This window comes from Daktulosphaira vitifoliae, unplaced genomic scaffold (assembly GCF_025091365.1).
Source record: "Daktulosphaira vitifoliae isolate Bord-2020 unplaced genomic scaffold, ASM2509136v1 Scaffold_1, whole genome shotgun sequence".
Taxonomy (NCBI): domain Eukaryota; kingdom Metazoa; phylum Arthropoda; class Insecta; order Hemiptera; family Phylloxeridae; genus Daktulosphaira; species Daktulosphaira vitifoliae.
Window position 1 is genome coordinate 59,565,728 of NW_026099572.1, and position 14,817 is coordinate 59,580,544.

At 23.8% G+C, this 14,817-nt stretch overlaps 1 protein-coding gene and 2 long non-coding RNA genes across 3 annotated transcripts in view; all 3 read right to left on the minus strand.

Annotated features, from left to right (window-relative positions):
• LOC126909308 (uncharacterized) overlaps positions 1–13,048 on the minus strand; it is a 200,797-nt gene extending 187,749 nt beyond the window's left edge. Inside the window, exon 1 of the long non-coding RNA XR_007705004.1 lies at positions 12,940–13,048. This is a non-coding gene — a long non-coding RNA (uncharacterized LOC126909308). The remainder of the gene's footprint in view (positions 1–12,939) is intronic.
• On the minus strand, positions 1,065–6,238 carry LOC126909248 (uncharacterized). Its single transcript, XR_007704973.1, has 2 exons — positions 5,915–6,238; positions 1,065–1,456 (listed from the first exon to the last, which is right to left on the minus strand). It is a non-coding gene; the product is annotated as an uncharacterized LOC126909248 (long non-coding RNA).
• LOC126909079 (uncharacterized) lies at positions 8,710–10,455 on the minus strand. The gene is made up of 2 exons (XM_050691464.1): positions 9,941–10,455; positions 8,710–9,072 (listed from the first exon to the last, which is right to left on the minus strand). The coding sequence occupies exons 1-2, from the start codon at positions 10,251–10,253 to the stop codon at positions 8,921–8,923; spliced, it is 465 nt and encodes a 154-aa protein (XP_050547421.1). The 5' UTR covers positions 10,254–10,455; the 3' UTR covers positions 8,710–8,920.
• Positions 13,049–14,817: the final 1,769 nt, after the last annotated feature.

Below are 14,817 nucleotides of genomic sequence, written 5' to 3' on the forward strand. Positions count from 1 at the left end.
TTGACCTTATGGAACGTTTTAAACTTTTAAAACTGTTTCTTTATGTTTAAAATATATTTAAAAAAAAAATACGCATTTAACAACCCTACTTCAGAAATGTTTTCTCACGTTGAGTTATTGAAATAATTGTTCATTTGTAAAAAAAAATGATAATGACTCACTAAAAAATTCATGAAAATGTGTAAAAAGGGTATATTTTTTTAACTTTTCAAATTTGTTATAACATTTTGGAAAAGAATTGTGCATAATTTAAATCTTTCTTTAGGCGATACAACTTGATTTTGATAGCCAGTTACTAAAAAATTAGACTAAACTTTTCACTTAAACTTTTTTTTGGTTTAATTCGCAAATATGAAAAAAATATTAATAAACTATATTCTAGTTTTCTAGGAACACTGGATGCTATTTCAATTATTATGTTTTAATAATTAATAATTAATTAAACATTAATAATTACATTATAATGTTATAACTTTTTATAATTATAATTTATATAATAATATAAAAACAGAATACTTGTGTATAACAATTTTCTGGCCTCCAACCTATGATTGCGTACCGAATTTATTAGAAATACTTAGACTAAAGATATTTAGGTACCCCTAACATTCACTTAATTTCGTTTATGGAGTCATTCCTTAACGGATCACTATTATTTTATAAATTTCATTAAACTTCTTACTTCTTCAAATCACACAATCAAAATGTTAGAACAGTAATTCAAAAATTTCAGTTTTGAGTTTTCTCACATTTTTTTCTTGTGTAAATTTTAATTATTTGTTGATTTTTTAGTGTATACTTTTATAAATACAATATGTAAAAATAAATAAAAATGTAATTTTCAAGTTAAAATCAAAATGTTACCAGTCTTCCTTTTTTTTGAGTAAATTGATTTTTTCGCTACTCATTACAATGTAATTACATTACTAATATAAACAACTCACCCAATATATTAACATCGAAAGATATTAATCAATATTTCAGGAAACAAATAGCTCAATAATTTTCCTATAATATCAGTTCAATATTTTTTTAATCGTAATTATGATAAACAAATTTCGACCTTGTTAATAAACATTTATTAACATAATTAAATATATTCATAAATGTGAATTATGTAACAATTAATACAATAACTTGTGAAAACAATATAATTCATGATTTCTTTCATTATTTAGGCATTTTATTTTTCTCCAAATAAACTTAATTTAATATACAAAATATGTTTAATATTAAAAATAAATATACCCAATAATTTACAAATGCTAAAAAAATGTATATGTATTTGTTTCGCATAAAAACTGTTGAATAAATTGTCCACGCTTAAAATTATTTGGTCTATTGAATCTCTCCATGAAGTTATTAATCATTTCCTAGGGCAAGGGCAATCATTTTCCTTGTGATTCAATCAAATATGATCAAACATGCAAATCAATGCTTACTCATATTATTAACTCTGAAAATTATAAATAATTAATTATTTACATAAATATTATAATTTTATCATACATATCACAAATTAATACTAATTAATAAAAACTAAACATGCATTTATGAAAACTTGACAATATTAATAATTTTATTTTCTAAAAATAACAAAATGATATTTTTAATATTCAGCTGTTCAATAATGTAACGTTCCTTTTTTTATTAAATTTTAAGTATAATTATTTAGAAAATGTGTCTTAGTACTAAAATTTTAAAAGTTGAATAATTGTATATGATTTGTAAATACATGTTTGTTGACAGCTTTACCAAAAAAAATCTTTTCTCTATCAACTTTCATCTCTTCCAAATATGAACTTAATGTAGCAATCTGATTCCTAACAAATACATTGCATAATATTACCACATCTTTAATCCATCAACAAAATACTTTTTTAATAATAATTAATAATAGATAATGTCGCCTTCTTATAAGGAGACAGAAGAAGTATGCAACATCATTTTATTTTTATGTTTTTTATTTTAACTAATTTTATTCATAAAAAATAGTTCTAATAGCATTTTTTAAATTGGTAGAAAATAAGAAAATTTAATTATTTATTATATGATAAAAAACAATAGCGATATAATAAAAAATATGATGATTTACTTTAAAATATAGTAAATTTAATTATCTGTAGTGAACTTTTCCAATAATATTCGTTATCGTAACTCTTTATAAAAATGTGTCGAGATTATTTTAAACTAATAAGAGTCTATAGAATATTGTTCTTATGAATTTTCCTTCCTTGCATAACTGCTCAATATATAATAGAAATATAATGAGTAAGTCTATATACGATAAGGAATGTCTAAATATGTACTGGGGCAATGTTTTTTCTTGTGTCTAGTAATGTAAAATTACCGTAATAAAACTTTTAGAAAAATCTCAAAAGACGAGAATATTTGTTTTAACTTCTTTTATTATATTTTACATTATTGTAAAATGTGCTTGGGTTAGTTATCAAGTATAAATTTGATCATTTCCAAATTTATTTATTGAGCTTTAGAATAATTTGATCAAACAAAGTTGGAAGTGTATAATTCTTCTTCTTCGAATTAAAGTTCACCATTCTTCAATTATATATTTTTGAAATTACAAACTTTTTAGAGATATGTTTAGAAGTAGACAATTTAAGCTTATTTTACAGTAATTATATAGAATTTTTTTTACTGGAAATATTTCGATTGACTTTTTATGAGGTGGGGAAAGGGTTGTTATTTTTGATGTTTGAACAACAACGATTTTTTTTTTTTGAGAATTATTGACATTTTTGTTATCATATGGCTATCAATCAAGTAAAAGATAATTATTTACCATCATAAATTTTCAATAAATATTCATAAAGAAATAATTTAGTTATATTTATTTATAAGAATATATACCGGGTAATAATGTACAGGAAAAAGTGCTCTTGAAAATATTCTTTAGTTACATCATTACTTGTGTCTAATAAACACAATTATTTAATTAAAATATATTTATTTTTATAATTGCAATACGCATGGTTTTTAAAAAATAGAAACTGCACGTTTTCATTATATATTATTTTAGAGATTGGTTTCCTTTCATCTTTTTGAAAATATTTATATTTTATTTTTACTATTTACTGAAGTCACAAAATAAACATTATGACGACGGAACTCCGTAGAAGTGCAAAGTGTTGATATTAGCATGAATTGTAATAAACGTTGCTTAGTCAGTTTTACTATTGTAGAATGTTTGGAGACAAATATAAATTATTTAACTTTAGTCATACTGTATCATCTATTGATCAAATTTAAATTTAAAAATCTGTATTTTGTAACTCTCATAAGATTATCGATGAGGTGTTTCTAATCTGATTAGTAATGTTGGGTTAGTCTGTCTTAATGACTTTTCACAGCAATGTTTGAAACCGCTTACTGACCTCAACTTAATAATTTTATTGTATATTACTACGACCATCAGCATGATTATCGTCCAGCATCTGTAGTTGTGCAATATTATTTATAATAGCCGTTTAAGTACATATTACTCGCCTCTGTTTTCTTATATTTGTAGTTTTTCAGTTAAAAAGCATAAAATTTGGTACTTCCTCCACCCCCAGAAAAAGTTGACAAGTGTGAATAATGAAGAAATATTATTATTATTTCTTAGTATCTATATTGATATTGTTGTCTATGCATTTTCCTACATATTCAATTATCACTGACACGATAGTACAAAAAGCTTTTGCACAATACGAAAACCTTCTTAAAATAATAATAATGGTATTATCCGAATATTGTTTAGAAAATTCTATAATATCGGACAAACCATTGATTCTATTGCCCACGGAGATAAAATTGTTTATAGAGGTCGATTTTGCCGGACGTTCAAAATACAATGAATATCAATTTAAATCATTTGAAAAACCAGTTGCACAGGACGAGAAGGTCTATGGTTTCTTAATGACATTGAGGCCTACTTTATTCACGAAATTAAAACTGAGAGAAAAAATAAAAATAAATTCATTATTCATAATGCAATTATTATGATTAACATCTATGTTATCAAATCTATGCAAGTGATAAATACTCGTATGTTGAGAAATGATATCAACACTCGAAAGAGAAGTATATTTAAACATATTTTAAGGATTTAGTTTTAAAAAAAAGTTAATTTTAAAACAAATTAAAAAAATTTTCATTAAACTTAAATTATATTTTATTGCATTGTTATGTTAGGAAATGTTTTTTATTCATCAATCAAACCAAAGTTAATAAACGCGAATAATGAAATAACATAAATCCATTTGTGTTACATGTATAGTCTCTTTCATTAATAACCACAGATATGTTTTTGACTATATATTTGAACATTGTATGATTTATTACTTATTCTTTTGTAATCAAATGAACGTCTTTTATTAAAAAATGAAAATCTTTTGATAATAATGATCTAGATCGTTTGCTTTGAATTCTTAAGAGAAATTAAGAAACTTTTGGCGACACGAGATGTTTAAATCAGTGGGCAGAAATTCTGATGTAACAGTAGACCTTGTCAAATGTAGGCTGACCGCGTATCCTTGCGGACCATTATCTTTCTGAGATAGACAGTACACCTATTATTGTAGGACAGCTTGTCGTTTTTAATTTGTGGTTGGTTAAATAGCTTAACATTAAATGACCATTCCGATTTTTAACCCATATTATTTTACTCGTATACAAAAACATATAAACACATTGTATTTAACCACAATAACAAATCGTATTATAATATTCTAAATTATATAAATGAAGGATTAATTTATCGAATTTATAATTAGTTCAATATATAATTTAGGACATATTTTAATGTTAACGTAGTAAACAAACAATGACAATAAAAAATGAACATTAAAAATTAATGAACTGATAAATCTTCAGTGACTGAACATTTATTGACACATAATTACTCCATTAAAACCAAACACTAATTAATAAGTAAATAATTACAAAGAACTTAATATAAGGGAAGCAATATTAATTTAAGATGAGAACAATTTAATTGATTGCGATCTTGGCTCACTGAAAAATTCATCATTAAACTTATATAAACTGAATTAAGTAAAATTAAAACTATATTAAAAATATTATTAATTTAAAAAACTAAAAAATATTAAAAATATTAAGCTCAAAGCCACAAAAAAATTATATAAACTGACAAAATTAGTGATCAAGTCACCAGATGATAAGGTTACTAGAGTATAAAGGGAGTTTTTTTTCGGTCGGGGTGTTAGTATGCGTTTAGTGTTTATAACGGTAACATTGTTCCCAAAATACTTACCTGTGATTTTTTTTAGTAATTTTCGTTGCTTTTTGAATTAAACAGTTAATAAAAGTCATTAATATAATTGAGTTCGATGTTTAAAAGTTAAAAAAATGTTATACTAATAGAAAACTTAATAAAATATACTAATTTTTCTAATAATAAGCCAATATTAAAAAATAATAATTTTCATAATAATCAGCAAATATGAAAAGGAACAACATATAATAATTTTATAAATATAATTCGATAGTTTTTACAATAATTGTAAAAACCATGGTATAATTAAATTTTTTCTATCTATAGTAAATTAAAAAAATAATATTTACGCCGATGTCAAATTTTATGGATATTGAAGATAAAAAATTTATTAAAACACTACCACATCCACATTTTTTGTTTTAGCTTATTTTTACTCGTTACTTATTATTAAAGTATAAGTTTCTGGAAATTACAGACATTTATCAGGAAAAGCATATGCCCTGATATAGCATACACCTAATATATATGTATATATATATTAGAACTGCAATTTATGTATATAGGGATCTAAGTCACAGATTAATAATCAGTAAATTTATTTTAATTTAAAAGCAAATACTATGTTCAACTTTGAATAATGCATAGAGTTACAACATTCAGTTTAATAAATTATACCTTTTCTAGTTATTTACATATTCCTTTTCCTATGTAGAATTATTTTTGTTTAACACTTATTACATATAACACTTATTATAAAATAATATTTTAATAAAGTTAATTGAAAATTATTTATTTATCATTTTAAGTCATTTATGAAATTTAACTAGTGACTTAGCACTTCAGCGTTAGTTAATTTGTAGAAATAAACCAGAATAACAAATGCTATGAAAATTATAAAACCAAAAAACTTCATTATAAATGCCTAAATTTATTAAATGATACTTGAAGTTGAAACTTATTTCTGACTAATCAATAAAAATATTCAAAATACACATAGGTAAAAATAAAGTAAAAGCTAGTTATCTAAAATCTGATACAACGTGTGTACCTTGAACTACCAGGTTATCAATAGAAATGTTGAAAACAACAATTAACTATAATTTAAATAAAAATTACTTTGAAATATACATTAGTATGAAATATATGTATATATATATTTTTTTTGTGGTATTATTTTATTAAAAATAATTTTGTCAGTTATATGTTATTAATTTTTGAGTTGTTATAATTTTTAGTTATAAGTGAGAGAAAAAATTCTTATTTATTTTTATTTTGATAAAAATAGAGCGTCGCTAATAATTACTCTGCTCCTCATATTTTCTAAATCTTCAAATGCTAATATCTCAAAATGTAATAATAGAAAAATGATCATCGATCATTCAATATTTTATTAATAATCCTCCATTTTATAGAAAAAATATTATAATAAGTTTTCATTTAACATTCGAAAGTTACTCTTAAAGTCTACCCTTAGGGATAACTTTTTCTTACAATAAACTTGATATCTACAACGACTTATAAAATCAATTGTCTTCAAATTAATTTGATACTTTTCCTTGTATGTTTTTTTCGTTTGTTTTTACTCAAGAGCTACACCGATATTTTACACAATTAAATATATTTGTAATATATAATATATACAACACTAGTTCTTACATTTTTTTCCTCATTTGTCAATAAATGTTCATTGCTTGTGCTATGATAATTCTTATTGAGATAATTCTCATTGTATTAGAAGCAAATTGTGATTTGGTGTATTGCAATATTGATGTCGTCTACCGAGGCACGACGTCTACTTGTCTGAGTTAAACGAAACCCTTATTTTTGTATACACTCAGGCACGTAGACATGGGTGGGCCTGGGTGGGCTTGGCCCCCCTTAAATTTAATGTGGCCCAGAGCCGGCCCCCCCAAATTTAAAATTCAATTATTTTTACGAATTATCAAAAACGTGCTAGGCCTTATATACATTGAAATTATTATTAATTTGTGTTTACTATTGAGTAATACAGTTATTATTATGGCTGTATTTTCATTTTTATATTCATAGAAAACGTTACTTGAAAAAGATAACGTTCTAGACGTAATAATAAATGGAATAGCAATTACTCCAAACGTGGTTGTAGGTAAATTTTTTTTAACTCTGGTCTAACAAACTACCAAGTATCTGCATTGATTAGAATCTAGTTGATTACAAAATTCGATAGAGTATACTCTATGAAAAATTTTTTGATAAATCTTATCTTTAATTTGTTTCTTTTTTTATAATTTAGTAGTTACAATAGGTAATTTATTTGTTTTTGTTAATTTGTTATTTGCGTGCTCTAAATAATAGTAATTAAAATATGACTAAAAAAAGGCAGGAATTGTTTTTAATTTTAAATAAAATAAATTTTACATTGTTTATAATTTATATTTATTTTAAAATTTTTTATAACTTAATTGTTATTAGTATTTAGGAATAAATTATTTTTTCTTAATAGCTTAAAAGTTGAAAAATTAAATCAGCTTATGTTCATATCATTATTTTATTAGCTTCGATGCAAAGCTGAGAAGGTATTATTTTTACTATGGTGTGTTTTTTTTTGTGTCTGTTACCACTTTTTCCCAGCTCTCACTGAACCCATTTTTTTCAGTAATACGTCAAAAGATCACAAATCGTATCTAGTCGAAGACATTACCCTCAAAAATTGCCATAACTTTTTATATAGATATATGATATCGTTACTTTTCATTTTATATATTTTTTTTTATAAATCTGATCACCCTTTACCTGCCCACGGGGGGATTTAAAATGACAACTTTTTCACAAAAAATTAACTTTTTTCACTTAAATTTTTAAAATGTTCCTGAGAGTCTGACACTTTTATCTATATCTTAAATTAAAGCTAACGTATTGTACTATTTTATTTAAAATAATTTCGGAGTTAATTTTGTCTTCACGGTAAAAATGGCTACCGAATGCTATTTTTGTGTAAAAATTCTCGATTTTGTATTTTACATTTTTAACTTTATAATGCTATAACTTTTTGAAAAATGTATGGATCAGCACAATTTTTTTATGAGAAATAATATTTTTTAATAATCTCTTTTTCATTCGACATACTTTATTTTAATCAGGATATTAATAAGGAAATAGCAGATCATGTAACTTTTGGAATAATCCACCAATTTTTTAAAAATAAACACAAATTTTGAACTTGTAAGATTCATAGAATGGGATACTCTCTAAGGAGGAGTGGAGGGACCCCCCACAAGCTTTTCATGGTAAACAAATTATGGAAAATGATTCAAGGGCCCAAAATTGTTGGCCCCTCCAATAAACATTTTCTGGCTACGTGCCTGTATACACTTCTTTGATTAAATGATTTTTTTACTATAAAATTACGTATTTCTACTCATCAGAACCTTCTTTTAGTAATTAAAATCGTAAACAAATTGATTATTTTGTTTAAATAAATTTAAAAAATATAAAAACAAACACTATATATTCTACCAATATATATTCCAATACATAAATTATATTGTATACAGTATTTTTATTTAAAACTATAATTTCCATTATAAATAAATCCATGATATTGAATAGACAAAAAAATTAGTAAATTGTCACACACAATAAAAACCTGAGAGTACCCTTAGTTACCTTAGTTTCTGAATGCTTTAATGTATAATTGAAGCCTCAATCTGATAATGGTGTTGTAGTAGTTATTTCATTAGCTAACTCGGTTGTTGATACATAATTATTACTATTAGAATTTATTTTAGCTTCTATGCGTGTTAATTTTTCGTTTAAAGAATTTAAAAAATTTACTATGCTCCCGAATGACTGAATACAGGATGGCCCACCACTCACTGACAACTTAAATAACTTTTGATCCAGTTAATATTTTTAGCTGATTTTTTTTTTAAATAATAGTTATACGTTAGGTCTATAGCTATATCTCAATAATTAATTTTTTTACATTTTATTAAAAATATTAATTATTTTTAAATTTTAAATAAAATGTAAAAAAAAAATCTAAGATAGCTATTTTGTAGAGTAGAATTTAAGAAAAATTTTAGTAAAAAAATATCTTATTAATATTCAGTAGTAAATATTCTGTAGCGTTTTGAAGTTTGTGAAAATTTGAATTTTCATGTACTATTTTACGGTATTAAACATTGAAATACGTATTGAGAAAAGGACAGAAGAAAACGCTATCTTTTCAATATACTTTTGAATGAGAGTGATAAGTAATAATTGCCTTATCTAATTTCTTATCATGGTATTTATGCCAAGTTTGTAATGTATACACACTATCATCATATGTATACACAGTAATCATGAAAAGATAGCGTTTTCTTCTGTCCTTTTCTCAATACGTATTTCAATGTTTAATACCGTAAAATAGTACATGAAAATTCAAATTTTCACAAACTTCAAAACGCTACAGAATATTTACTACTGAATATTAATAAGATATTTTTTTACTAAAATTTTTCTTAAATTCTACTCTACAAAATAGCTATCTTAGATTTTTTTTTTACATTTTATTTAAAATTTAAAAATAATTAATATTTTTAATAAAATGTAAAAAAATTAATTATTGAGATATAGCTATAGACCTAACGTATAACTATTATTTAAAAAAAAAATCAGCTAAAAATATTAACTGGATCAAAAGTTATTTAAGTTGTCAGTGAGTGGTGGGCCACCATGTATATTCAAGTGAAATATTCATTTGAGAAGTTACTATATTTTCACCGCTTGATCCAACGATATTATCATTATTTATAAATGTTGAATTGCCAAGTGAAATGAATTTTCCAAAAATTTTTCTTCCTAAAGTAGTGCAAGGACCGATAGATGAAACCATGTTTCCCATATTGTACTGTTTATCAAACAGATCATAAATATCGTCACGCACAATTAAGTCTTTTCCAGTACAGTCGTTCATATCGTACAAAATAATACAAGTAGTGTAATCCAATTTAATAGCTCTTACAGGATCGTTGATACCAAAATGTGCCATTTGTGTGCAGAATTTAGGTTCGGGAATACTAGTACATTTTATGTATTCAGTATTAATACATAATTTTAAATTTTTTGTGTATTGTATCAGATAAGTATAAAGTAAAAAAAGAGAATATTAAAAAAAGAATATTTCATTATTAACTTAAAAAAGAAAAACCCGACATAAATGGAATATATTAACTCTCAAACAACCTTAACAATTAAATAATATTGCTAAACTATAAGAAAATTTTAATTGGATTACTAAGGAAATTATGACTTTGCTCTATATTGATAATAAAAATAAAAATGTTTACAAAAAGATAATTATTCTATATATAATTAAAATGTATTCTACGCAATTTATATAAGACTAAAGTTTACTATTAATTGGATATAAGTATCGATTTACTTAACAATTTGTATTAAATTATTTCATATTTATATTTCTCTCAAATTAACGATTTCATCTAACTACGAGCATTTGATATAAACTAATTCAAATAAATTTTTCATTGCATAAATGTTATTCCTGTTAATCGTGTAGATTCAAATCCTATTTTATTATTATCATTAATATTTTTACTAAATCTTATTTAAGTCTTTAATCTGTTGTGTATTTTCTAATCACTAAAAATATTAATTAAACAATAATGGCTCAACTCATGGCAATTGTTCAATATAATCGATAAATTAAAATAATCGTGTAAATAAAAAATGCAAATAAATTATTTTTAGTTATTTTTATTATGCGAGTAATTGAGTAGTCTGAGATTATAGAACCCCTTTATTACGCTATATTTTTACCATAACAACAGATAAAAATATAACTACGTTGCTACTCTTCTTGTCTATACTACTTAATTATTTTAAGTTTTAGTTGTACTTAAATTAACTGTTTTCTTTTAAATTTGACCAGATGATTTTTTTTAGTTGATTCTCTATTTAATCGTCTAAAAAATATATACGAGTTCTTATTCAAATTTAACAAAAATAAAAATAAAAATATTTGCGCTTTTATAGAATCTTGGTACTTATGTTAATTTTCTCGTTAAAGAAGGTCTCAATCAAAAATTGGATATATATATATATATATATAATAAAACAATTTAAATAGGTTTGATATATAAATATACCAAAAAATGTTTCGAAAATCAAAATCAGTTTCGAGAATCTACTTATTTATGACAAAAAGTTATCAAGAATTAAATTTATCATAAATATTTGAGTAAAACTTGAATTTGCTAAAAGCAAATAGTTCATTAATTAATAAATATAATATAAACGAATACTAAAAGTATAGTAAAATAAGGTAAAATTAAAATTTCAGTAGAGCAAGTAATAAAAAAAAATCTTTACTATTTATTAAACAGTAAATTTTTAGTAGAATAAGTATCATTTTATAGCTTCCGTGCGAAGCTGAGAAGGTATTGGTTTTACTAAGATGTGTTTTTTTTTTTTTTTTTTTTTTGTGTCTGTTACCACTTTTTCTCAGCTCTCACCGAACGGATTTCTTTCAACAATACGTCAAAAGATCACAAATCGTATCTAGTCGAATACATTACCCTTAAAAATTGAAAAAAATTCCACCGTTCCCCGTAAATGGGAGAAACCTCCAAAAAAATTACAAATTTAATAATCGGTAAATTTTATCAATTTTCTCACTTTTTTTTCTTAAAACTGCCAAAACTTTTTCAAAAATGAACATATCAATATAATTTTTTTTTTTTATAGATGCTTAATGTCTTTACCCATCATTTGGTATATTTTTTTTATAAATTTAACCCTTTACCTGCCCACAGGGGGGGTTTAAAATAACAACTTTTTCACAAAAAATTAACTTTTGAAAGTGTTCCGAAAGGTCTGGCACTTTTATATATATCTTAAATTAAAACTTATGTAATATATTTTAATTTGAAAAAAAAAAATTTGACCTCTGGATTTGTCTTCACGGCGAAAATGGCTACCGAATGCAATTTTCGTGTGAAAATTCTGGATTTTATTTTTTATATTATATTTAACTTTATAATGCTATAACTTTTTGAAAAGTTTACGGATCCACACAATTTTTTTTTGAGAAATAATATTTTTTAATAAACCCTTTTTCATTCGACATACTTTATCTTAATCGAGATATTAATAAGGAACCAGCAGATCAAGTAGCTTTTGGAATAAAACACCAATTTTTTTTAAATTAAACACTATCTAAAGATTTGNTTTTTTTTTTTGTGTCTGTTACCACTTTTTCTCAGCTCTCACCCAACGGATTTCTTTCAACGATACGTCAAAAGATCACAAATTGTATCTAGTCGAAGACATTACCCTTCAAAATTGAAAAAATTTCCCTCGTTCCCCGTAAATGTGGGAAACCTCCGAAAAAATAACAAATTTAAAAATGGCTAATTTTCGAAATTTTTTCAATTTTTTTTTCTAAAAACTGCCGTAACTTTTATAAAAATATACATATCAATAAAATTTTTTTTTTTTATAGATGCATGATGTCATTACCTATCATTTGGTATATTTTTTTTATAAATCTGATCCTTTACCTGCCCATAGGGGGGGATTTAAAATGACAACTTTTTAAAAAAAAATTAATTTTTTCAACTTAACTTTTGAAAATGTTCCGGAAGGTCTGACACTTTTATATATATCTTAAATTAAAGCTTATGTAATATCCTTTAATTTGAAAAAAAAAATTTGACCTCTGGACTTTTCTTCACGGCGAAAATGGCTACCGAATGCTATTTTCGTGTGAAAATTCTCGATTTTATTATTCATATTATATTTAACTTTATAATGCTATAACTTATTGAAAAGTTTATGGATCCACACAAAAGTATGTTGCATAAAAGAAGAATATAAATAGTACTTATCTGAAAACAAATTATAATGATCCATACATTTTTAAAAAAGTTATTGCATTATAAAGTTAAAAATATAAAAACAAATTTTTTTATAAAATTTAGTCGGGTAGATACGACTAGATACGATTTGTGATCTTTTGACGTGTCGTTGAAAGAAATCCGTTCGGTGAGAGCTGAGAAAAGTGGTAACAGATACAAAAAAAAAACACATCATAGTAAAATTATTACCTTCTCAGCTTCGCATCGAAGCTAATAAGGTAGAGGATATGATTTAAACAAGTAAAAAGGAACATTATTTAAAACAATAAAAATGTTTTTATTAAAAATCTTTTATATTTATTAATGAATATTGAGCTTAAATGTTAAAAAATTAATAATTAAATATGTTTAGTTCTACTTGTTTACACAAAATTACCGATTTAAATTAATAAAACTTCAATAAACACAATACAAATAAAAAATACACGTTAACGTAAAAAAATTACAAGTAGTAAACAATCTTAACATAAAATAACATTTGATGTAAAATAATTTGTTTTAAATCATATTATCGCATTTTTTGGCTTCATAATAATTTTAAAATTTACTATAAATGGTGTATTACTTAACAATTAAAATTATTTAAATAAATTAGATAAAATAATTATAACTTTTATAAAAACATAAATTATACATATTATATGCACTTATTTAGTCATATTAACTTTATTTAAAAATTTAAATATTGACACGATCTTCAATGATTTTTTAAAACCTAGTCTGTTCCTAATTTTAGAATGAACAAGACCGTAGGTCGATGAAATCTTTTTTATATCCACTAAAAAAGCACAGGCTATAACTAGTTATTTTACCATGTCTAACATTTTCTGGCTTATTTTATTTTTTCAAGCCACCCACCATAGATAATCTTAAATTGAAATCCACGAGCTCAAATGTGATTATTTCAGGCATTCTTTCTGAATAATAAATATTAACGTAATTGTAGATTGCATCCAGTTGATCTTCATTCAAACCATTGCCAATATATCTAGGATCAAGTAAGTAAACTAAATAATAGTAGTTAGTCAAAGTCATTTCAAAAAGGTTCATTAATAATTCTAATAAACTTTTATTAAAAATTTCAAACTCAAAAAACATTTTTGAATCTAACCAGATAAAAGTGCCTTCACTAATAGTACATGAATCAGCTTGTACTCCATCTAAAGCAACTGAAATATTTTTAAGTGTAGTTAGGAATTTTTTAACATTATTTTTAGTCTCCATGATCATATTATGTCTAACATTCAACCTGATTTCCTTCTTTTTTTTTTAACGTATTTTTATCGATCCTGATTTTTATAAATTTTATATATTTTATATATTTCTTATATATTTATATAATTCATATAAATGTTAAATTTATGTATATTAAATCATTAGTAGTAATATATACGTATGCCATTAATTTTGCTATATTAGCTGTTATTGTTTAATTATAATTTTTTATTTTCTATTGATTGTATTATTTTAGTTGTTTGAATCACTTTATTTTTAATTATAAGAAATGTCTATTTAATCATAAGGAATGCCTATTAGGAGTTCAATATAAAATATAAATATATGTGTATAATTACTATCTATATCTATTAGGAGGGTATAATTTCAATGTGTTACAGAATGGAAAAAACAATAAAACAAAGTATTTTCTTGATCGATGACCTCAGCGGCAGTGATCAC